The 26481-nt window shown below is 42.4% G+C and overlaps 1 protein-coding gene across 1 annotated transcript in view; it reads right to left on the bottom strand.

Moving 5' to 3' along the window:
- Positions 1-26220, bottom strand: part of VWC2 (von Willebrand factor C domain containing 2) — a gene marked incomplete at both ends in the record, with an annotated part of 145747 nt that extends 119527 nt beyond the window's left edge. Inside the window, 2 exons of the mRNA XM_080934219.1 lie at positions 1575-1704; positions 25528-26220. Coding sequence (XP_080790345.1) covers positions 1575-1704; positions 25528-26220 — 823 coding nt within the window. The remainder of the gene's footprint in view (positions 1-1574; positions 1705-25527) is intronic.
- Positions 26221-26481: the final 261 nt, after the last annotated feature.

Raw genomic sequence — 26481 nt, 5'->3', positions numbered from 1 at the left:
GTTTGTCTATACAGGGTTCCAGGTCAGGCCACTTTGTATTAGACCATAATTAATTAAGTGGCCAACCCTTGGCTATGCCAATTATTTTCCTAGCAGTGATTGGTTTTCTAGTTCTATTTTACATTCTTTCTTAAAAGAATATGTTTGAGGGACTTTAGAAATGGTTCGTGGATTAAGAGTTTTGGCTTCTCTTCCAGAATACTTGGGTTCAATTCTCAGAACCCATGTGGTAGCTCACATCTGTCTGTGATTCCAGTTTCAGGAGACACTGTCCTTCAGGCCTCTAAGGGCACCAGACATGCAAGTGGCCCACAAACATACATATACACTGACACAATGTCCATACATATACAACACTGAAAATATACTTCAGAGTCTCATCATAAATGCACAGCCTGTCTCACAGGAAACACTCGGCAGCTCCTCTCCCTGAACACCGTCTACTCCTGGTTAGAGGGCTGAGCCCCCACAGTTGCTCATTTCTGATACTTTGACTTTGCCCTTTCAAGGATACCTATTTTCAACAGGAACTCCATTTCCTCTTCAATTTATATATTTTAAGATTTTCACAATGTATTGTAGGAAAATTTAGATATGTGCATATACCTGGTCCAAGTTTTAACAGCGTGTCTCAAGACTCAAAATTGGAACCCAACTTATATTTCTGTATAATCATGAATGTTAATCTCACTTGCAGCTTATGAAGCCTGTGGCATAGAGCCACCAAGCCTTGGTCCAGAAGCACACATGTTTGCAGACATCACAAATTAGCTCTGAAATACTCCCATATGTACCCACCACTAGATACATATGACAAGCAATAAGTCACCATAATCCAGAAAGTCTGATCATACCATTAGGGCAGATACTGAGCTATTTGTCCACAGGGCAAATATATTACTCTTCTATTCAACGCTGCCTTCTATGTCTTAAACAATGACTTGAGTTATAGCCCACTCCTAGCCCACTGTGGTCCAGAATGTACCTTCATCTAATATGTTCCTGGAGGTCACACCCATCTAGCCCTACTTGCTTTGAGTACAAGAATAATACTTCATTTAAGATAGGCAAGGACTCTTCCTTGACAAAGACTTCCTGTTGCTTCTTTTCATAAAGCAGGTCTGGCTTTTAATGTGCCAAGGATGCTCCCTGAAAAAGAGGGGACTCTCTTCCTGTCTAATTTGCTTTTGAAAAATATTCAATTATGTTTCTAGTTTAATTCACTTAATAGTGAAAGGTAAATGAGTACAACAAATATGTTTGACTTGTCTTAGAAAGAGAGACAGCTTTGCAAGAACAGACTTAAATTAAAATAAGTGGTTCTCCTCCATGGTGGGCATGAATTCCTCTCTGCCCCCAAACTTCTTAGTCTCTAGAAAACACAAGGCAAATTCCAGAAAGACAAAATGCCTGGGTACACAACAATTCTCACCTGTACCTACCCTTCACTGATGGTCTGATTGGCAGGACATGTCTATGGAAACCCATACATGCCTACATATTCCACTGAGATGAGAAAGAAAGGGGCTGGGGCATGGGGCTCATACCATCCCGACGGCAGCTGTTCCACCTACCGTTTTTGCAGATCGGGCAGCACTGATCAGGCTCATACACGGGGTCCACACATTCCGTCTGGGGACACGCCGACACAGTGCACAGCACTTCACCATTGGCTTCACAGCGACACCGTTCACATGGAGACACCTGAGACACAAGCCCATGATCAGGGTCACACCTCCCTTACACAGTCCGTACCCTATAAAGTCATTGTCTTTATGTTATGGGATGAAGACAGCCTGGTGTTTCAGGAATGACATTTTTAAGTGCCTGGGACCAGTATTTTTCCAAATGTGGACACAAGCTCCTGGTGTTTCCAGGTTGGGGCTGGTGGTTCTGCTCAGCTTCTCAACTCCAGTTGGGGCAGCTCTCAGCTAAAGGAAAACGTATCTGTTGCTTCTTAGATCAAATTACTACTGATTACTTGCTCAACAAAGTCCTGCTTTTCTATAGCCCTGTTAACTCTGTACTCACTTAACCTAGCATGGACTTTTCCCAATATTTCTCAGAACAGGTGCTCACAGAGATGGGAAAGCACAAGACACTCACATGGTCCTCTGAAGCTGGGAGCCCCTTTCCAGGAGCTACAAAATCCTGATGTTCCAGAGCTCTTAGAATGACATTAACTGCCCTCCAATTGGTTGGCCCTGTTTATTGGTAAGGAACCCAAGATGTGGAGGCATAAACAACTTGCCTTTGTCAGATTTCCTAAGGGATCCAGCCAAGATGTTATGGAGGATGCTTGACTGTAGATCCATGTTGGCTCTTCCTTCTCCAAGGCCCTAGAGGGCCATCATATCATCAGTGGTAGTACGTTTATATTGGAACCAAGGCTTTAAGAGGTATCAGGGTCTCTCTGTCTCTTTTTCTCAGTCTGTGCCCCGTCTCAGTCTCTGTCTCTGTCTCTCTCTCTCTCTGTATGTCTGTGTGTGTGTCTGTCTGTCTGTGTGTGTGTGTGTGTGTGTGTGTGTGTGTGCATGCTCATGTACATATCTCTGTCTCTTCATGCATACATAAAAAGGAAGAAAGGGAAGGAGGGAGGGAGGGAAGGAGGGAAGGGAGGCTAAAACATTTCACAATAGCCCAGAAAAAAAATGTTGGCGTAGTTTGCAATTTAAAACCAAGTTTGGGGGATTTGTCCTTGCTGCTTTCCTGTTTTCTCTGGTTACAGCATTGCATCTCTGTTTCACGTGCAGATGTAGCCAATAAATAGCATTAGGAAACTATTGTGGGTTTTTTTTTTTTTTTTTTTTTTTAAGTAAAGACCTTGAGTTGCAAGAGAAACTGTCAAGTGCATATCAGATCCTTTAGCTGGAAGGACTTCAGGCAGAAGCCAAGAAGCCCAGATGGTGTGGATTAGAGATGCAGAGCCATCCTGCCCCAGGGGAGCAGAGGTTGAGTTAGCAAGGGGCAGGAAGGTCACATATCTGCATATGTCCTTAGGAAGCTGCTTGATAGCACCCAGCCTTCATCTGGATCATATTCTAGGTAGAGAGAATACAGCTCTACATGAGCTGGATTGAAAGGAGACAAAATGGGGTATATGTCATGTTTCTAGGCAAAATATAGACTTGAAAATTAGACTGCTTCCCATATTTAGGCAGGGGACTACAGAAATTAGGTGGTAAGGAATGTGTGTAATTTTGGAGGAAGTGTCAGAATGCACTGTCACCAAGGAGACAGGAACATAAACACTGAATGGGCAGTTCTGAAGTGGACCTGGGTCCTGGGCAAAGTGAGAACCCCCATTACCATTCATGAAAGACTGGCCTCTAGGAACTAGGGTTCTGTAACCTGGTGGTGAACTTGTGCCTACGTGGTAGCAGCAGGGCACAGGGCACTTTTGGGGAGCAACAGAGATTGGAAACTTCCTCTCACCAGTCTCTCGTTGAGAACCTGGGATGGCCTGAGCTTGAGATTGGAGTAAAGACAGCCCCAGAGTGGGAGCTGATGAGATTAGATGTGTGTGTGGGAGTTAGAAGGAAGAGTGGCTAGAGACATTTTCAGAGTAACCCTGATGGAGCACTAATCCTGGTGTTTGAGAAATGAGGAAATTCTTCACTTCTGTTCTCATCAGTTAGGTTATGATTGGTTAACCAGGCATGCCTCAGAATAATGCTACCTCCTGATTGTGAAGCTCAGTGATACTTATCATCTGAGTGTCTCGACTTTTGCTTTTTCTACTCCTGATTTGTGCAGACCTGTGAGCCTTTTAAATGTCCTGCTGAGTATCCTTCTGCTGGCTACAGATCAAGATGTGTCCATCAAAACACTGACAGAGCTGGGGCTTCCCATCGCTCAACTCCATCTTTTGGCCTGCTAGATGACCTTCTTACAGCATGTGAAATGTTGGTTGGTTTAAAAATAAAACAAATAAAAAAAACCCTAAGAAAATGCAAAAACTCAGCATCCATAACTTCAGGAGCCAAGCAAGGAAGTAGTAACCAGGTTCAGTAGCAGGAGAGTACATTAAGGAAGTGACCACCTGTTAAACTGATGGGGACCCAATGGGACACAGGCTCGATCTTACACTTCTAGCTCAGAACCAGACTGGCCATCTACCCTTGTAAAACAGACTGTGTTCAGCAGCACCAGGTACCAACAACATACCAGGAGTGATCCAGACATGTGTCAATAGGAATACTTTGGCTTTTCTCAACTGGGAGTGAGAATAAAGACATTCTCTGTTCATCCCATGATTCCAGTTGCAATTTCAGAAGTGTGATCTTCCACTGCCACCTTTTGGGAGGGTGTGGATACTGTGGTATTTGGGGTAAGGAGTGATGAACAATGGAGTGTAGCTGGGCCTTGTTGAGGTTTGGTATGCTGCTATATATTGTAATGCTACATGCTGGCCACCAAGGTCTGGCTGCCCCCAGAGATGAAGAAATCCCCTTTGTACACCAAGTGATGCTATGTAACCTTGCCTCTTAATTTAAAACTACTGGGTGAATAAAGATGCCCACAGCCTATACCTAGGCAGAGCTTCATCTTCTGGGCTTGGGGTCTGAGTCAGAGACCAAGAGGAAAGAGGTAAAGGAGAGGAAAAGAGAGGAAGACACATCGGATAAGGGATCATGAGAACTGGCCATGAGGGCTGGCTAACTAATCAGAGTAAGAAAGGCCCAGATGGAACATGACAAGTTATATCTTGGGGTTATTGACAGAGAAACAAACAAATTAGCTTATAAAGTCAATATTTGCCCATCTCTAGTGATTTTAAGGCTTATTATAAACATGAAAGTTTTGTACCTTTTATATGGGAACAAAATGATCAAAGGTGGGGTAGAAATTCCTCGATTAATTATTTACCACATTAGGATCTGGCCTCCTTTATCGCATAAGCAGAAGCAGCGGAGGCTATGCAGTAAGTACGGAGTCTGCATCTTTTGATTCGGTACAAGTGGTCAATGTAGTTAATTCAAGAAATTAGCATCAAGTAAATGCTAAATGAAATAAAATGAAGAGCATAAAAATAAACACTGTGCCTTACACATGAACTAGGTGTTCTCATGTGGCCTAAACACTTCCTGCAAGTCCCTACCTTTCAAAGAGTTCATTGATCACCAGAGGATCAAGCCTTAACTAAACAAGTGAATCCTCCACAAGATGATGGCAAGTTAAATACACTTTATATTAGCAAACTTGGGTGGAAGTAGGGGTTTATCTGTATAATGCTCTGCCTTGTTACATTTTGTAACTTCAGTTCTAATCATTAATACTACAAAGAGGGACCTACAGAAAGTCCCTTAAATTCTATTCTTGCCTATGTCTCTAACTGCTTTCCTGTAGAAAACAAGAATCTGTTTTTTTGAGACAGAGTCTCACTATGAAACTCTGGCTGGCATAGAACTCACTATGTAAACTAGGGTGGCCTCATACTCACAGAGACCTACCTGCCTTTGTCTCCAAAGTGCTAGGGGCATGCATCAGTCACCCAACTGGAAAACAAGAAAAATGTTTTCAGATACGTCCCTCCTTCTCCTTTCTATCTGCACTGCACCATTTTCTTGCCACACCAGAATTGCCTCTTAATCAGGAATACAATACTCCTTTCCTCAAGTCAGCTCAAAGACATCTTCTTGCTCCATGCTACAAGAAAGGGGTGTTGGCATGGAAGTGAAGTAGGAAGTGGAGTAGAGGTTGTGTGTGTCAACCTTCCTGTCATAATTAGTTTTCTCTGTTGTACTCTCTCTCCAGGGGTTGTCATAAGAACTGCTGGCATGGGTACCATAAAATCCCACTGTGGCAAAAGGCAGCACTTCTTGGTGCCTAGGGACCAATTTCATGCTAAATGCAGACGCTAATTCAGCAACAGACAAATGGGAGGAACAAAGATCCCAGAACAATTTTCCAAATGATTGTAATGGTTTGGTTGATGGGATTAATTTAAGTTCAAAGGAGTATGAGCTAATAGGCTTCAGCTATGTCTTCCTCCATCAACACGACTTATCATAAAAGAAAGCCCCCACTTCACCATTTATGGAATCAGTTTATCCGTCTGTCTTCCTAAACTGCAAAGTGTGAGTTCTGCAATTACACAAAACAAGGTTATCATGAAAAATAATATGTAAACTAAAACTCATTCTCCCTTTCTTTCCTTTCTCTGAAATGATTTTAGTTCTGGTATCCCCTGAATTCAGCCAGGCACAGAGAACAGAGTCAATCTCACCCCTTCTTCATTGTGAAGACATTTACCACAAGACCCTCAGCAGAGGCCAGGCAGTGGGAATATTAGCTTTGGAATTTCAGCATTACAAGCTATAAACCAAATAAACCATTTTTCTTCATGAATTCCCCCGCTGCGAGTATTTCATGAAAACACTAGAAAACCTATGTATTGACTGAATCAAGGAAAGAAATGGATGGGAAGGACCTACCCCCCACCACCAAATAAAACTAAGTTGTACAGGACATGGTGAAAAACATTAACTGTAACATCTATAGCTGTGTTTCCTAAGGTTTGCCCAACCTTATACTAAATGCTCCAGGATTAGACACTACACCTGGCAACATTTACATACTTAATTCACAAAGAGTTGTGGCTAACAGTCTGATATCCACTAACATGGTAATTAAAAAAATATTTTTTATTAGTATGTGTGTGCATGCACATGCTCACATGGAGGGATAACTCAGAGGATTTGGTTCTTTCCTTCCACCACCAAGTGGGTCTGGAGACTTGAACTCAACTTACCAGGCTCAAGGGGAAGGCATCTTTACCTACTTTATCTCACTGGTTTCTAAAGGGGTGACTTCAAACGAGGTCTGAAACTATGTAAAAGGAATATAAAGGAGATAAATATAAAGTGCATGATCAAGATTGCTTCTAATTCTGAACACTGTCCAGAAGCCAACAGCCCCCATTACAGTCTAATCTCTGTAACCCCCTTTGTTACAGTCTAATCCTCTGCTCCTTCTGTAGATGTCTTCTTTAAACAGATACAATGTATACTAAGTAAGCAAGCCCTCAGGCTTTGTTACTGACATAATTAATAATCTATTGTTCAAACCTAAAGAATGGAAGGTCTAAGGTGGGTGTTGCATTCTGCGAAAAAGGGAGGCTAGGTCTATATGGAATCTCACACTTCAAAGAAACCCTCATTGGTAACTTGGCATTTGTCCACAAACCCTTGAAAAGCTCATCTAAACATTAAAGCAAGTACCTTTGGCAATCATGCAAAGAGATATCAATGAGATGAAGGGTTGGGGTTAGAAAATGCCAAGTGATTGTTTTATATATAGATTTGTATAGTATTTGTGTATATTGTATATATTGTACTTGTATACATTGTATATATTTGAGAGTTTCAAAGACAAAGCTTTCTCTTTTGGTGGAATGACTAGGTACAGAATAAACTTGGATACAACTAAGCACTATAGAGACAATTGCTGTCAGTGGAACAGAGGTGGCCATATGGACAGGAGGACAGAAATCTGAGGTCCAGATCCACTTAACCAATAATGCTGTCTGTACTAGGCTGGAGGAATATAATCGTACGGGAAAGGTGTCAAAAGGTAGAGAGGGCTGAGATACAAACACAGAGAGGCATCTGGAATAATGGACATTCTTCTCTCACGGTCCTTTCACAGTAAGACAAGATGAGCCTGGGTCTACACTAACCAACCACAATGCATTCAGTTCCATGTACCTGCACTGCTGAGTTCACATCCTGCATTAGCAGGGCAAAAGACAATGCAGCCAACCTCCTGGTTTTTTATCCTTGGTGTATCCTATTGACCATTATGGTGAACCAACCAACTATTCAACCAACCAACCAACCAACCAACCAACCAACCAACCAACCAACCAACCAACTAACCAACCAATTAAACCAACCAACCAGCCATCCAACCAACCAGCCAACCAACAGTCCACACAATTGCTATAGTATTGAAGACAGAACTACAGGGTGGCACTGTAGCAGTGATGAACTTGAGCCATTGGGCCATTTGAGACATAAGCAACCTCAGCCTCTTCCTCACTCTCATTTACTTCCTGAGCTAAAATCAACAACATTGCCCTGTTCCCTGCTCATGCGATTTGTGATGTCTCACCTTGCCTTAAAAGTTTTATGGGCTAAAATCTCTCAAAGCATAAGCTGAAATAATCTCCTCTTCTCTCTTACAAGTGCTAACCAGGCCCAACCCTGCTTAGCTTTGGAGATCAGATAAGATTGGGTGCATTTAGGGTGGTATGGACACAGACAACCTGCTTCTCTTTATAAGTGGATTGCCTTGGATAGTTTGTTACAGTGGCAAGTGTCAGATGCTGAAATAGCAATATTAGGTTCATTTGACTGCTGTGGAGATGAAATGAATGAAGACACACAAGTCTTAATGAGTGGAAGTTGTTACAGTGAACATGAACAGGATGGAACTACAAGTGCCACCACTGAGAATGTGCAAGAAATTCTATAAATCAAATGTGAACTATTTTTTACAAATTGGGGGAAAAAAACAATCAAAACCAATGACATGGCAAAAGAAAAACCCCCTTAGGACAGTCTGAATAGCTCACTGATGTATAAATGAATATACCATCTGATTAAGAATCTGGGAGGCTCTAACCAAATAAAAATATATTTGTGGACTTGCACTCACATAGTGATAATGTGGACAGCACCAAGTTTGGACAGACAAGGATTCTTACTTTTTCTGGTTTGAAAATGGAAACTGGGGTTTGAGTCATGCTTAACAGGAGAGACCCAGGGAGAGTTGGAACTGAGAGAAATTCTCCAAGTTTTGCTTTTACCTCCATCCCATCTCTTTAGGAGGAAGACCACAGACATTCTGCAGCAGACTCTAAAGAGCTCTCTAAACATGCTCTCCCTGTCTGTAGCTTGTTTACAGGATGAGAACATTTGGTGGCTCCTTTCATAGGTATGCAGGATCTTCCCCATAGGTAGGGTCTGTAGTTGTTCAGACTGGCAAAGTATAGCCACATCCTGGGTCCACTGGCAAAATGTCTTCCTTCTGTGTACACATCCAAGCATAAGACAATGACCTTGCTGCTCCAGTTAAATTAAAAACTAGAATCTTAGTGGTTGAAGAAATAAAACTGAGTACAGTTGACTGTTGGTAAGAGACCTGATAAGCCCTGTGTCACAGCAATCATGAAGAATCTGAGACAACAGCAAAAAATATAGGAATAACCATACGTGAAACAAATATATGGTTCTCAGAAGCATTGTGATGAGGAACAGAGCATGTTACAAAATAACAGATATGGCATCTCATGGCATGTGCATATAAGCAGTATTCCTTGCAGGCTCATACAACTTAAGGCATGATTCACAGGGGTGTGCTCACAGAGAAAATGAGCCTGACTTACTATCTTCTTATGGCAGTAAAGAGAGAAAAAAGACTAAGAAAGGACAGTGAAGGAGGTTTAGTTTTGTATGAATCCTTTCATCTGATTAGGAGATGGGGATCATAAACAAACATGACAGCACATGAAGAAGCAGCCAAGCCAACACATCACCCCACTAGTAACCAGCTGGTAACAGTTTCTGGTGGCATTTCTCTGGGCTGCATTACTTGCACTGGGTGAACAGACAGTGAGGAGAATGATGTGGGCATCCCTTGCTTCTCTTCTGCATGCTATCAGAGAGACTTTACCCCAGGAATTAAAGATACTCTACAAACTGAGCAGGAGCACATCTCTCATGTTAGTACTTGAAAGACTAAAGATGATAGAGGCAGGTTTCCAATTTAGCCTGGGCCATGTAGCAAGACCCAATCTCAAAACAAATATAAAAACAAATTAAGTCAAGAATGCTTTCAGATCTCTAGGATGACACTGACACATAGATATGTTTCCTCAGCCTCTTCCATGCCTTGGTGTTAACTGTCCCAGGATGCATGCCACAGGTGAAGGAAATTCATGTATCCATTCTCCTGAAACTAGAGAAAAAAAATCTATGTAGTAAACCATACATCAGACTCTTAAAGACTTCCAACAAGAAATTCAAAGCTGAATGTGGTGGTGGGGAGGTCTCTGGCCACCAGGACAATGGTTTTAATTTTTTTTTTTTTTTTGCAAGCAAGATAAGCAAGGACAGAAAGTGAAAGGTACCAGGTGGTGTTGGTGGGACAGTAGTTGTGTCTGCATTGTGACTGCACAGAGATTTGGGAATGGAGGTTGTCTGAGGCTGGTCACATTTCTTGTTGAAGCTCTGTGCTTTTATATGGAAAATCCAGGAGAAGGAAGGTATCCAGTATATAGTCAAGGTACAATCGGAGCAACACAGTGCCTGACACATGTGGACAGAAGCCAAATCATCTCTTTTACTGTAAGAGGAAGATTGGCAACCAGATGTTGGGTCTAAGCCCAATTCTGTCCAACTGAGTGTGCAAACTAGAGCGTGTGACTTGTGTATCAGTGTCATGTCTGAAAGACGGACGTAAACCATCATTCACAATATGCTTACACACAATAAGCATAATTGTATGAGGGAAGAGGGAGGGGAATGGGGTGGGTGAAGGGGATAACATTTCAAATGTTATAGAGAGTATAGTATTCAATTAAAAACAAAACAAAACAAACAAACAAACAAACAAAAAAAGAGTAAAGGCCCCAATGCCATTGGGGGTCTGCAAAGAGGCTGACAATGATTCACAGCTATGGAAACTAAAATGCTGCTCCCAAGAAAACATAGGACCTCAGACAGTTGGCTGGATTCTGTAACAAGAAGCAAGGCAAGAGGCAGAAAGCTAGAAAGGATAAGGTGCCTTTCCCAGTACCCTGATGTTATGGGACTCCTTCCTGTCTGGGGTAAATGAAAGCCAACCCAGTCTGTATGGAGAAAACCATAGAATCATTGAGCAATCATCCACAGTAATGGGATTTCAGAGAAACTCGAAGACCAAGACAGTCCAACAAAATCCCAAGCAAAAACTGATACAGACAAACTATTTTTAAGCATCTTAAGATTTTAAGGGTTCACAGGCTAAAAGGATTGTTCCTAAATTAAAGCTAATGATCTTCCCATGTGCGAATTTGGTTTGTTCCCCCAGATCCTACTGTTCAGTTATCCTGAGGAGCTCAGACTCCAAGGGAGTTGCTAAAGGCAAGAACTGTCTTTGGTGCTCAAAACCACTGCCACAGTTTTGTCACCAGGTGGCGAAAGTGTCCTTTCTAGCAACTCCATCTTTCCAAACTGTCCAGTCCACACTCTGAGTATGTGGCATGACAAGTTCCTGAGCATTCTTCTTGTGCAGAAGTCTCAGTAACTTCTGCTGAGGGAGAGCTGTATTACTGAGAGATGGTGCAACAGGTGGAAGTGATACCTTTTAGATTTGCTTTGACAGGGTGAGGAAAGCACATGGGGGGTGGTCAAATGTCCAACTCAGGGTCTATAGACAAACATCTTCACTGATATGGAATCAGAGTATAGGCACATACACACAGACACATGCATACATACACACACACCATTGACCACAGCCTCATTGTCATCACTTGTACTCTACAGGAACACACACACACATAACACACACACACACACACACACACACACACACACACACACACACACACACACCATTGACCACAGCCTCATTGTCATCACTTTCACTCTGCAGACACACACACACACACACACACACACACACACACACACACACACCATTGACCACAGCCTCGTTGTCATCACTCTTATTCTACTTCCACATTCTGCCCTGTTGACTTATTAAACTATTCACCCACTTTCCCTCAAATCTGGCCAGAAGCAATAGCCTAGGTGAGTCACAGGAAGGCTGGCAGGCATCCCTTGTTTTCTGATGGACAGTCATTCAACAGGGCTAGCACAGACAAGCTCTGCTCTCCCTTGGTGCTTCTGTCTCCTTTCTATAGGAAGGAGGTGCTTTCCTATTGGAGTGAAATGGACCTTCATCCTTTCTTCCCCTCAAAGCCCACCAGCAGCCAGCAGCCAGTAGCCAGTAGCCACAGAGCGTTTAGCCTGGCTGCCTGTGCTCTTCAGAGAAGATGACTTTTTTGTCATTCCTTGTCCTCCATGCTCTGTCAGGAATGGATTTGCACACAAAGGGACTTAATTAAGAACTGTCCCCAGAAGCTGTCAGTTTCTGTGAGTCTTGAAGAAACAAAACCCCACGGAGCATACTGCAAATTCAGAGCAGCCTGGGAGAGGAGGTGGGCTGGCCCCGTTTTCTTCTTCAGCACCAACCAATAGCATAGAAGTAAGATCTTCCTGTTCCACAGACTTTAAAAACCTTGTCTGAAGAGTTCTCCCTAGTTAGTACAGATCCTATAGAACACTGCTAGGGCAGGAAAGAGTAGAAAATGGCATTCATACCACATGTATTTGGTAGCACAAAGCTGAGTAACTTAGAGAAACAGTATAAGGCAGGACAGTACCTTCTGCTGATGAGTCAGACATGGTCCGTGCAGACCGGTGAAGACATAGTAAGAATAGAAGCAAGCATGGCACTTCTCATACCGTCCACAAGAGCACGCCTCTTTGGTTAGCCTTGCCTCCTCTCTGGCCACTGCCAAGAGCAGGTGAGTTTTTTCAAAGGTATCACCACAACTTTCCTTCAAACATGGCTAGAAACTGGGCACTGCAAAATCTAGAAATGCTCCTAATCCTCTAAGACTCTAAGGTCCAGGGCTTTTGCTATCTACCATGGCCAACATAGGAGGGTTTTGCTTTCCATCACACTGAGGCTGCATATATCCAGTGAGACTCAGAGACCCCAATGACGTACCTTGGGGAGCCTGGGTGATGTGGAGATTCTTTTAAATACTAATAGTTAATTTACTCATTTACTAAATTAAGCTTTTATGTGATGTTTATATGATCAACTACTTAAAGCCCACTTGTATGAAAGAAGCTCCTCCTGCAACTTCACTAAAAGTAAACGACCTTTTTCCAAAAAAAGAACAAACAAAACAAAAGCTACATACATACAAAGCCAAACAAGAACCCAGAAGATCCAAACTCTTACGTAATTTTGGGGAGAGTAAAGCGGAGGTGCATTATTCCCTGAATATATAAAGAATAAAATCAAATGTGTTCCCAAGAATAGGCTTTGAAAGACCTATCATTGCAGGGAACATAAACTCAGTTTAGGGATCATTCAGGTAGGAAAATGACACAGTGAACAATGTGAACAGAGATGGGCGCTGTAGCCAAGTGAGGGCATGTTTAATGCACTGAAACTGGTACACATATGCCTTACACACACACACACACACACACACACACACACACACACAGAGAGAGAGAGAGAGAGAGAGAGAGAGAGAGGGGGGGGGGGCATGTTTCTCTCTCTTTGGCATTCTTAATGTAATATGGCAAACAATGTTCATCTTAAACAGATAATCATGAGAATATCCAAATACATGTTCATTTGCCTTTGAACAGTGCCATGACAGCTGGGCTCCCACCCACAGTTCAAAGGTGGTGCTCTGGAAACCAGTGTGGACTCCATTAGTCAGGCTGTTGTATTAAAGTCCATCTGAGTGCATCAGCTGTCAATTACTCAGTGTTAGAGCTCAGAGCCAACTCCCTCTCTGAGCTGCTGGCTCTCTTCAACTGTCCTCTAATTTTGCCTAGAGCAAGTCCTCTTCTGTGCCACTCACACACATATGAATAAAGTACCCACAGTGTCTCCAGGTTATGCAGCCCTGATGTCTGAGGCCCTAACCTCTTTGCAGAGGATCCTAAAGGGCTCACTTACACACAGAGAGACCCACTATTGCAAGCAGACATAGAGGAGCCAATATTCCTCCAACCTAACCATTAAAGTGTGCCCTCTTCTTTCCCTACTACTCAAAGCAAGATGGTCTTATTTTTTTGACTTCCAAGAGGTCCGTGGAGCCCAGAAGCTCTGCCAAAAGCAAGATGCCATTCAAGCTGAGACTTGCGAGCACAGTTTATCCCTTAGGCAACTAACCTCTCTTCTTCCAGCCTTGTCAGGATTCTTTTTTTATTTTTAACTCACTTACCACTGACCTTTCTATATGCCGGACCTATCTAGGCACCAACAGGTAAATCCAACAGTGCTCAGAGATATCATGAGCCACCCAAGAAGGTTTGTGCCTCACTGCCCATCTGCTGACCACACCCAAGGGGACTAAAGGCAGCTCCTACTGTCTGAGGGAGGAGGGTCTGTCTCGAAAGTGACTGTCATAACTCTTGACACACCAAAAGCAATTAATAAAAACAGTCACTTGCTTGAAAGTAATTTGATTGTATGTGACTGGAAGCCCTCTACTAAGACCGAGAGATCTTTGTAAAAGGCACCCACAATTTGAAAGAATAAGAGGACACTTTTCGAGCTGGACATGTGGAACATCTGTATGGTTGGAGGCATTATTTATTTCAGAACTTGCCCAGTGCAATGATGAGTACAGAGAACCAACTAAGAAAAAATATCACTGTAAATTGATCTGATCTTCATTGCAGAAAGCACAATACAAATTGCCCATGGTCAAAGGGAACATGGTGGTGCCTGTGATGGGCAGCTTTGGATGCAGAGGTGCCTTTGAGTGTATCCACTTATTTCTTGATCTGATCCAAAGCTGAGATTGGCCCACTTGAGATCACTCAAAAGATGGACTTAAAGGGTTTTCCTATTTAAATTTGCCAATTCAAACTCTAGGGCAAGAAAACCAGCTCAGGTATAGGTATATCTGCTCCATCTGGCTCTTCTTCCTCCAGCCAGGGAGGCAGGCAATGTGTAGAATCCACTTATCTATCACCATGCACCATGGGAAGGGGTTGTCCAGATGTTTTGCACAATAGGTTTCCAGCTATGGATATAGGTTCTACTAATGATGCCTGAAACTCCCTTCACACTCTGAAGTCTGACAACTCAAGGCTACAGACATTAGCCATTTTTGCCTAGTTTATTATTGCTTCAAATTAGATTATTAGGTTACTTCCTGGGTGACAGTACTGGATACACTGGCTTTTTTCCATTTTTGTTCTGTCTTTGTTGCAAAGTCATTGATCTCCAGGTCAGCTTGCCCTCTGCGACTCTGCATACAATATCTTCTCTGGCTGTTCATGGTGCTGAACATCTTCCTTATGTCCTTGTTTTCACTAGTTTCAAAATGACAGAAGTAAATATGCTTTCTTTATCCTTCCTTATATCCTTACTTATATTTTCTGAATCATAAAATTGGTGTCTTTCTTAACCATAAAGTCCTGGAACTGTCTCCTGGTTCCTCCTATAGTCTAGGAAGAACCAGTAGACCTTAGGGTCTCTTTTTCCGAAGTGGAACATCTCATTCCTTTATTCCATCCACATGTCTGCTTCTCCATACTTATTTGTCAACCCTCTAAATTAACCCTTTATTAGTGTCTAATCTTGTATTAGCTACATTTCTTGTTACTGATATACAGAGTATATCATGGTGGGTAAGTCAAGGTGTTGGTATGTGAAATGGGGGAGGGTCACAATGCATCTTTAGTCAGGAGTTGGGAAGCAATGACTCTGCTATTAAATTTGAACCCATCCCCTTTCTTTCAACTGGTAATACACTCTATTAGAAAGTTCAGCCCACAGTCAGGCTTTCCCTCTTACTGGAAGCCCTTAACTCACATGTCACGGAAGTGTACCTCCTAAAGGATCCCAAATCTAGTCAATTTGCAAAGGACAATTAACAATCACAAACCTACTTGTGACTATGGGACACGAACTCCTCTTTTGGCATCACTTCCTTAATATAGGTTGTATTTGATTCTTTAAGATTCTAAGCCTGGTAAGTAGCTGGAACATATTTATGTCTCTTACCCAGATGCCTTATTTCAGCATCCATTTCTTGATTCATATTAATTGCACTTGTTTCTCATTCCAGATTGAGTTTCACAGCCTTGCTCTTGACCAACTCTTGCTAATGAGTCTGATTCTTCTAACTAATTCAGGTTTATTTGGGGATGACTCACGTCACTCAGAATGCTCTTTGTGGTGGTTCTAGAAGCGTAGGTGGAAGGTGCATTTCGTTAGTGTATGTTTGCTTAAGTTAGATACTTTTGGTCTCCTCTAAAGCAGTTAACTTGAGGAAAGCAGAAAATCTGTGTTTTTCACACTTCGTGGGAAGAGCAAACTGACTCCACACCTGTAAGAAGATGTGAGTGCAGAAACTGGAACCACACAAAGAAACCCCAAGTCTCTTTCTCCTTAATAGTGCTAAAGACCTTGGATTTATAAAATGCTGATCTAATTTCCTCCGTGGATTCCTAGACCCATGACACTTGACCCATCAGAGTGAAGGGGCTTCCCCTATACCAAGTCAGACTTTGCTGTATAGATTTTAATTTCTACCTCTAGGGATCAATGTCTTTTACTGTCTTACCATCTCAGTTTTGCTTTTTAAAAGATGTTCTTATATTTGGACATTTATGTCCCCTCTTAACCTATACATTAAAGACTCAGTTCTGAAATGTTACTATTGGGAGGTAGTGGGACCTCAGATCAGTAGATCTACATATCAATCATAGCCTTTGAGAGAATGCTCTTGAAGGGTACTGAGGAACCTTGGCCTACCCCTCCCTTTCTTTTTGATCCTGGCTCCTGATCTGACCAATTCTACTCTAAGATGTGTGATGTGCTCCTAAAATGATATGCACAGCTGCTCAACACTGACCAAAATATTAAGGTCAATTAAAATGGATTATAGCTTTCAAAATTGTGAATCAAACCCCTATGATTTCATTAATCGATTTTCTTTCTTTAATCGAATACTGACAAACATGGATATGTTTTATATCATATCCATAATTTTTTATATTTTGTAAAAGGGTAGAATTTGCCCATCTTCCATATTGCCAGGAAAGCAATGGTCTCCTTGTGTTTAAAGCAGAAATTCTGTCATAGCTGGAAATGCATGTATCTACAAAGCATTTTAATTCTTAGTCTTTATGCTTTTTCACTGTCCTAGGGCTTCCGAGAGAACTCACAAGGCACAGACAGACGCCTGACATCATCTTTTTCTGCAGATTCAAAAGCCAGGCCATGTCCTGGCTGCACCCCAATGCCTGACAGAAATAGAATGAGACGAGAGATCCAGCTGGCAGGATATCAGCCTAGGAACACATGAGCAGCAAGAAGGACTTCCAGCTACATGGTCAGAAAAGTACTAGGAAGGATGGCTACCGAGCAGAGCATCCTGAGTAGAAAGTCTCCTTCTATTAGCTGATAATGCTTTCATTTAACAGCCTTTTCTTTCCCTCAGGACAACTGTCCTGGAGGTTCCTCTCATTTAAAAATAAGCCACAACCAAGAATTAAGTTTATTATTACTAATACTGAGCCATGGCAAGGAAGAGTGGCTGTCCCACTTAGATCTTCCCACCAAGACCTGCTACGTATCCCATACCATAGTGGCCCTGCTTGTGAGCTAGAGGGTCTCAATTGCTTCTCACAGAGTCTCCATGATTTAACCCAGTACATGGCCTGTCAATTAAAATATCTGGAGGATGTAAATGGCAGGATGGGTGTTATATCAATATGGAGATTTTAATCTAAATGAAAATTCTTAAATCACAGCTCTACCAATCAGTACTTGACAATTAGGGTATCTTTAGATGGAGACTCAGGGAGATCTAAACCACACCATGGCATAGCCACTTCTCAAGTCTTTCCAGGAGAACTCATCTGAGCATTTGCACAAGTGTGGAGAGCAGGATTTTCCTTACATCTGTTCAGAGCTTCATACATGAAAACTGTTCTCAGTAACCTCATTTTTTTCTGATGGTAAGAGATGTTCAGGTTATTGCCTATTGCTCTGTGCCAGAAAAAGAGGCAGGCCTGAAAGTGTTCCAGAGAGCGACATGCGGCCGACCAAAACTCACACTAGCCACATGCCAAGAAGTCTGTGCCTACAGTTGAAGAAAGTGGGACATGACAGCAAACAGTGTGAGGATCCTAAAACTCCTCCAGAGTATAAGCTGCTACATGGCATTGAATAAGGTACCCAGTTTCTAAGGGGAAACATTAGGACATAATAAGAGGAAACATTAGGACTAATCTCTATAGAAACAGCAACTGCTAAGTTGAGAGGGAGCCATGTGTGGAAGCAAATGACTTCCTAAGGCTATCCCTCCACAGCTGCTGTCTAAGAGTCATCCTGTTGCCACAGGAACTAGACAGCTGCATATTCACATGAACCTTTCACTTGTTTTATATTGGCACTAGACAAACAAATGCCATAGAGATAAGCTAACTATTGCGAAAACTCCAGCTGGATTTGACTATTGTGACCCAGGTGTGTATGGACTTCGATAAGGTCCTGGCTACCTCTTGAGACCTAATGTTCTGTGACTGTTTGAGTCATTGTCCCTTGCTCTTATGGATTACCTAGGAATAAGTGTTTTTATTTAATTACAATTGAATAGTTTATAATTTAAAAGACACAGAAAGTTTTATTGTATTTTGGGTTTAAAGCATTATACATACTATATATAGCTAAATGCATTCAGTTATGTATTAGGCAAAAATGTCATCAGATTGTTGAGTCTGTTCTTTCTGTACAAGTAGTTGTATCTAATTGCCAATTTTACTGCTACACACAAAATGATACTTGCTCAGTGAGAGTAGTTACTAATAGCATTGTTTTTGGCTAAGCAATATCAGTCAAAAGAATATAAACACCATTAGACTAAAAACGTAATTGAGTCTGTTTTACTGGCATTGATCCAAAATTGTATCAGATATCTATTTAGACAGTAGTTTTGGTTCTATGTTTCATGTGAAATTAATCTTCTCACCAATGAAAGTATAGAGATATATGTGGTACAGTTAATGGCAAGCTGGACACCGAATCCTTCAGAGATGGGGGGAGGGAGAGAGGGAGGGAGGGAGCGAAAGAGAGGGAAGGAAAGCAAATGAGGGTGGGAGGGAGAGAGAGGAGGTTACTTTAAACTCAGTAGTTCCCATTCACTTTTCCTGTAGCAATCCCATAGTTATTTGCTTCTCTTCTGTTCTGAACTCCAACAGACACTTGATGCCTACTAATAATTCACATTTCCTTCTTTAAAGACAGTGATCACCAGTGGAGCTTCTCATTACTCTGCTGAAAGTGCTGAATACTTTGAGCCAATACTCTCTAACCAGAAGCAAAGAAACATGGCGTGTTAGCTATCTAATACAGTCTTACATCACTGAGCCCCATGAGCTTCATTGGCGTGAATAAAATACTGAACGTAGTTATAGACTTCCATTTATATCTTCATGAATCCTTCAGGACCATAATTCCCACAGTGTGAACAACTTGTTGGGTAGATTAAAATAAACTTATGTTTTGTTGATGAACTTCAAATTTAGTCTGTTTCTTCACTAAATGATAAGCATCGTGGGGGACAGGTTTAAAACTCAACAGAGTAGAAGATGCCACCTTTCAGCAATAGAAGCAACAGAAAACCTCAAAAGGTGGCATTCAGAGTGAAACTGACACAATTATATGGGCCAAGCTGATATTCAGTGGGCCTGGAATTATCATCATCTTTCCTTGTGCCTTGTTTATAAAGATTTTCTTCCTTTGGCCATATAGACATGCCCCTCTCCACATGTCTTGTTTGTTCCTAGGTCCCATTGCCACAATGTGAACTCTGGTCATTGACCCTGTGCTACAGAGTGAGCTGCATTCTGACTTACATGGTCAAATCACAACTTCAATATCTAATAATTTGACTGCATTTGAAGGTCTGACCTTTGAGAGGAAAACCTGAGTTAAAATGAGGTCATTGGAGTGCAACCCAACAGTACTGGTTATTCTGGCAAGAAATTTAGGGTTGAGGGATTTACCTTAGTGTGTTTGTTTGCTATGTGGAAGGCTAATTCAACCCTAAAAGCAAAAATCACTACAAAAGAAGAAAGAAAAAGAAAAAGGAAAAAGAATTTCTGAATACAAATATCTGAAGAAAGAGCAAATAAAAATAGAAGACAGCCCTTTATAAGCAAAGGAAAGCATCCTAGACACAAACAAGCCTACATGTACCTTAATCTCCCATTTCTAGCCTCTAGGATCATGAGGTAAAACATTTCTATGTCTTAGGACACCCATCTTTTAAATTTGGTACTTGATATGGAAACCCTAGCCAACTAATATTCCTAGAAAGCACAAAGCAAGGATCAACATTGTAAAAATGGCCACCTTGCCAAAAGCAATCTACAGATTCAATGCAATCTCCATCAAAATTCTAACTCAATTCTTCATAGAGTTAGAAAGAAAAATTTGCAAATTCATCTGGAATAACAAAACAAACAAATAAACAAAACCCTAGTATAGCAAAATCTATTGTCAACAATGAAAGAACTTCCAGGCAAATCAACACCCCTGACCTCAAGCTTTGTTACAAATCAATTGTGATAAAAACTGCATGGTATTGGTACAGAGTTTGGCAGGTACATCAATGGAACAGAATTGAAAACCCAGAAATGAACTCACACACCTATGGTCACTTGATCTTTGACAAAGCAGCTAAAAACATTCCATGAAAAAAGGACAGCCTCTTTAACAAATGGTGCATGCAGAAGAATGCAAATAAATTTATTCTTTTCCTCTTGTACAAAGTTCAAGTGCAAGTGGATCAAAGACCTCCACAAACAAAACAAAACAAAACAAAACAAATAAAAAAAACAGGTACACTGAAACTAAGAGAACAAAAAGTGGAGAAGAGCTTAGAACACATAGGCACAAAGGAAATTTTTCTGCACAGAACACTAATGGCTTAGACTCTATGATCAAGAATCGACAAATGGGACCTAATGAAATTTCAAAGTTTTTGCAAGACTAAGGACACTGTCAAGAAGACAAAATCCTATATGTGATAGAGGGCTACTATCCAATATATTCAAGAAACTCATGAAATTAGACTCCAGAAAATCAAACAATTTTCTAAATGTGGTACAGAGCTAAACAAAGAATTCTCACCTGAGGAATATGAAATGGCGAGAACCACCTAAAGAAATGCTCAACATCCTTAGTCATCAGGGAAATGCAAATCATAACAACCCAGAGATTTCACCTCACACCAGTCAGAATGGCTAAGATCAAAAACTCAGGTGACAGCAGATGCTGGTGAGAATGTGGAGAGAGGAACACTCCTCCACTGTTGGTGGGGTTATAAGCTGCTGCAACCACTCTGGAAATCAGTCTGGCAGTTCCTCAGAAAACTGGACATAGTCCTACCTGAAAACCCAGCTATTTCACTCCTGGGCATATGCCCCAAAGGCACTCCAACATATAACAAAGATCCATGCTCCACCATGTTCATAACAGCCTTATTTATAATAGCCAGAAGCTGGAAAGAACCCAAATGTCTTTCAAGAGAGGAATGGATACAGAAATTGTGGTATATTTACACAATGGAGTACTACTCAGCTATTAGAAACAATGACTTTATGTCATTTCTAGGGCAAATGGATAAAATTAGAAACTATCATTCTGTGTGAGGTAATCCAGTCACAAAAGAACAATCATAGTATGTACTCACTGTTAATCAGTTACTAGCCCCAGAATGCTTGAATACACAAGGAAGAATTCATAGACGTTATGAAGCTCATGAAAAAGGAAGGCCAAAATGTGGATGCTCAGTCCTTCTTAGCATGAGAACAAAACACTCATGGGAGGAAAAACAAAGTCAAATAGAGGAGCAAGGATTGAAGAAAATATTATTCAGACACTGTCTCCCCTTGAAATCCACCGCATATGTAGCCACCAAACCCAAGCACTATTGCTGATGTCAAGAAGTACTTATTGGAAGGAACCAGAGAGGGATGTCTCCTCAGGGGCTCTACCAGAGTCAAACAGATACAAGTTGAGGATGCTAGCAGCTTATCCTTGGACTGAACATAGGGACTCCGATAAAGGTGCTAATGAAAGGACTGAAAGGTCTGAAAGAGATTGAAACCTCATAGGAAGAATAACATTATCAACCAACCAAACCCTCCACAACTCCCATGAAGTAAAACATTAACCATTGAGCACACGTGGAGAGATCCATGGCTCCAGCTGCATATGTAGCAGAAGAGAGCAGTGTCTGTCATCAATGTGAGAAGAGACCTTTGGTCTAGTGAATGCGTGTTTTCCCAATGTAGAGGAGTGCCAAGGCACTGAAGTGATCAGGAGACAGAGTACCTTTGTGGAGACACATGGAAGGTGAGTCCAGATTGAAGTTGGGTGGAGGAAAGGGATAGCATTTCAAATGTAAATACAGAGAGAATATAATTTTTTAAAAAAGAACTTGTTTTGTTTTGGCTGCCCACTGTTGTCATAAGCTGAAGAACAAGACAATTGTTATACGATCAAGAGGCAATGGAAAATATTATGCTAGTAACCTGACCTCCTGTCCTGGAATATAAATGGCATTACAGCCACCAAAGGAGTGAGGCTACCATCTTTGTCACAATGAGCATCTTTTTTTTTGTTGTTGTTGTTGTTGAAAAGTAAGGTCTTCTACTGATGTGTAGCAACAAATAGTAGATTTGAGAAAGGTTAAAGTATCCAGAAAGGAGACAAAAAGCAGGGATGAGAGTCTGCAGTGAAGGGATTGGGAAACGTGTGCAAGGACAAGAAAGCATAGAACTAAGTTGATGCTGATCTGTTACAGGAGCCAAATGCCCCACATATCACAGGCAAGTGCTGGCAGCTGGAAGCCCCTGAGTTTCATCTGCCTTCCACACCATACAGGGCCAGCAGTTTCCTCTCTCAGGAAGCAGGGACCAGCCTGTTGCAGGGATATGCATGTCCTCAGGAAAGAAAGTCCCCTTTCTCCTAACTAGTTCCAGCTCACTCCCTTCTGTGCTAAGAAAAAGTTCTGAATATTAGTCTAGTATGTCATATAATAGATTGATGGACTGATATTCTCCCTCATCCCCCTCTCTGACTGATATATGTTAGTATGGGAAAATCTCCAAAGTAAATATTTATCCACTGTCATCCAAGACCTCCAAGGACTTGAAGCTGCCTCTGTACCCTACTGATCCTTTGTAGAACCTCTCATTCAAGTGATGGGTTCTTGTACAATGTTGAGAAACAAAAGCCACAGTCACAAATGAAGGGAATCTATGGGCCATCCCAAATGAGAGTAATGACTAAAAGTTTACTTGATACCATCAGCAAGGAGCAAGACTGTCTTAGAGTAAAACCTTTCTGTAAACTATAAATTATAATAAAAAGCACATAGTTAAAGTTAGTGACAGCTATGTGACATCCAAACATGGGACATCCTAGCATGTTATAAAGACTGCCTGAAAGTTAAAAATAAAAAGTCATGCTGGAGATACCTCAGCCAGTTTGCTTTGCAAGTGTGAGGACCAGAGTTTAGAGTCCTGGCAGCCACATTAAAGCCAGATACTTTGGATAGGAGGGGAGGATGAAGCCAGAGGATCTCTAGATATGGCCAGCCCTAGCCAAATCAGTGAGCTTCAGTTTTTGTGAAAGACCTTGTCTCAAAAACAAGGTGGAAACTGAAAAATACAGTATACATTGACACACACATGCACATATACACAAGAGAGAAATCAAGAGAGGAGGAATATGAAAGCCATTTGAAGAAGGAAGAAGTAAAAGTCTAATCTTTCTTGTTTGCTTTGTCACTATCATTCCATTTTCCCAGAATCTGAAAACATATTTCCTTCTATACAATACCAGTTTTTTTTTTTTTTTCAGGCAGGAATAAAGCAAGAGAATTTGGCAATGAATTATGAAAACAGAAGTTTGAGTTCTGTCTTTGTGATTTCAGGTGCAGGGATGGCTCCTCTGGGAAGTTTTACAGCTCTTTACTTCATAGTAAAACAATTCCTTAGCTTACCTCACAAAGCTGTTCTAAAGTGCTGGGGAACTCCATAAACAGAACAAGCAACAAATGCTATTAATTTAAAAGCAACTGTTTGTCTTTGACTTTATAAGATTCTGATTATCTTATGAACCCAAACCACTCAAGAGAATTGTGCTGGGAATCCAAAACACCTGAAGAGAGCTATTTGGCAGCATCTTCAGCACACTGGTGTTATACTGAGGATATTAATCTTGACTCTAGATCTCTTGAGTTTGGGTCCTGTAAAATTTTCATCAAAGTTGCCCTTCTCCAAGGTGCTGAAACCAAAAACTGGTATTTCTGAAGCTATTCCCTGTTCATTAGCCTTGGGGATAGTAGGTTCCTCTTCTTAAAGAGAACAACAAGATATCCACACCCATGGGGCATTGCATGCCTTGTTGTAGTCATATGTTTGACCAGCAGGAAAACCCAAATGGAAGTCCATGTGTCCTAACTGAAACACAAAGCCAGTTACACAGTTTGCAGATTATCTGAAGATCAGTTTCTCCTGGCTGAACACTTTCCTATGCTCCACACGCTGGCATCCAGTCCACTCATTAATCCACGTTTCACACATGGAGTTCAGGAATCCACAAATTTACAGGGGATTCCAAAGGCTTCCTTCCTATCTTCCAACATCTGCTTTAGGATACTCTCTGTTGGCAGGAGGAAACAATGTTTTTGGAATGTGAAACCAACGGTCAGGGCTATCTTAGGGTATTGACAAATGCAGACATGAGTACATTCCTAAGGTTCATAACCCAGAGGCAGACAATGCACCCAGAACCATGCTCAACACATGCAAACAGGGCAGAAACTTCACACAAACCTAAGGTTCCATTAGCACCTGGCTATAGTTCAAATGGTATGTAAGGGTGAAAACATACACCATAGAGTAGGATTTCTTAGCTTGGCACAATTGGCTGTTAGCTGCCCTGCCTTCGGAACATTTTTAAACGTATTCTGTGCCTCAAGTTCTTCTTTATAAAACAGAGAAAGATAATCTATTTCCTATGCGGATGTGTAGCCACAGTAAGTCACATTGTGTGAGAACCTTTGCCTGGAACCTGATACAGAAGACCAAGAGCAATTAAATGCATTGTATTAAAACACTTTTAGCCACAAACTGGGCTTGTCAATATTGCTTTCTACCATCTTTTGACAACTAATAGACAAAAAAAATATTTTCTTTTGATACTTAGAACACTTATTGGTTAGTCTATTCCAGATCTGGGTGAATGGTTTATGCATATAAATGGTCTTCTTTAATTAGCCATTAACTAAAGACTATGTCCCAAGTGGCAGAGTAATTTACTTCGTGTTTGAAAACAAGTTGAGCACTTCACTTCTAAATTAGGAGCAATGAATTCATGTTGAAAGTGTAGCCAATAACCCGGAACTGTTTGATTAGTGTCAAGGCTTCATTCCAAAGTAACCTTTTTTACTGCAAAATACCTGCCTGATCAACCAGTACAGACTGCCCACACTGGTATAACAAAGACTACTTCTGCACTGAAGAGAGGGCATGCTAAATGGCTACCCAAACTGCCCTCCACCTCAGAGAATCAGGGAGAGCTTTCTCTTCAAAGAGAGAGGGGGTGGGGTTATACCACAGAACCAAAGCCCTCCTGCCCTCTTCCCGGAAGGTGCCAGGTCGCCAGCAGGCGCTTGCCTCTTACCACGAACTCTTCCAAAGTCTGGTAGGTCTTGCCCCGGAACTCGCAGTAGTTCTTCCTCTCCTTGCACTGCGGACAGCACTGGCTGGTGTCAACGTGGATGCAGCGTGGGTGAAGCCGCGGGCACTCTGGCTGTGCGCAAAGGGGCCCCTCCTCCGTACACAGACACGGGCAGGCTGAGGGACCTGGGGCGAACTTCTCCCCGATCGCATACACGAAGCCACTCTCGTCCACACAGCCCTTTCCGCGGTAGTCAGGATAGGCGTATTCCTCAGGCAGCTCCGGTGTGGGCACGAGTTCCAGGCTGATCGCTTCCTGGGCGGCGGCCGGGGGCTCCCCCTGTGGGGTATCCCCTCGAGGCCGGACTTGCCAGTCCGCGGCCTTGACGCTCCCGCTCTGGACAGCCCAGGCCTGCTTCTGCTTGCTCCACGCCTCCCGGCCCGAGAGCGCGCGGCTGCCCTTGCTCTTCCAGTCTCGGGCACTGCTGCCCTCGTCCCTCGAGGCGCGCCCGAGATCGCTCACCCTCCCGGGGCTGTCCCGAGACGCGTGCTCGCGCTTCTCCTGACCGGGTTGCTCCGGAGCTTGGGCCAGCTTCTCCAGCGGGATGCTCGGACTGCACAGAGCCACCATCAGGCAGCAGGTGACCAAGAGGGAACTGGAGAGCGCGCCAACTGCCATCGCAGAGGAGCTATGCATCCCCTACCACGTCCCGGCGGGCGGGCGGGCGGGGAGCGCGGACGATGAGCGAGTCGCATTCACAGCCCGGGGGCGCGCCGCTGCCAGCAGGGAGTCGCTGTCCCTGCGGAGAGAACAGCAGTACAACTGAGCTCCGCGGCCCGCGCGCAACTCGGCCCGCCGTGGCCCCCTCCCGGTCCGGCGCCGCCCGGGCTCCAGCATCCCTTTAGATTAACGAGCTGGACGCCGGGGGCGGGGGCAACTTGCCCAGTGTCTGGAATA

Source organism: Micromys minutus (assembly GCF_963924665.1).
Source record: "Micromys minutus genome assembly, chromosome: 1".
Lineage (NCBI taxonomy): Eukaryota > Metazoa > Chordata > Mammalia > Rodentia > Muridae > Micromys > Micromys minutus.
Note: the sequence above shows the minus strand (reverse complement) of the source record. Positions and strands in the feature narration are given on the sequence as shown.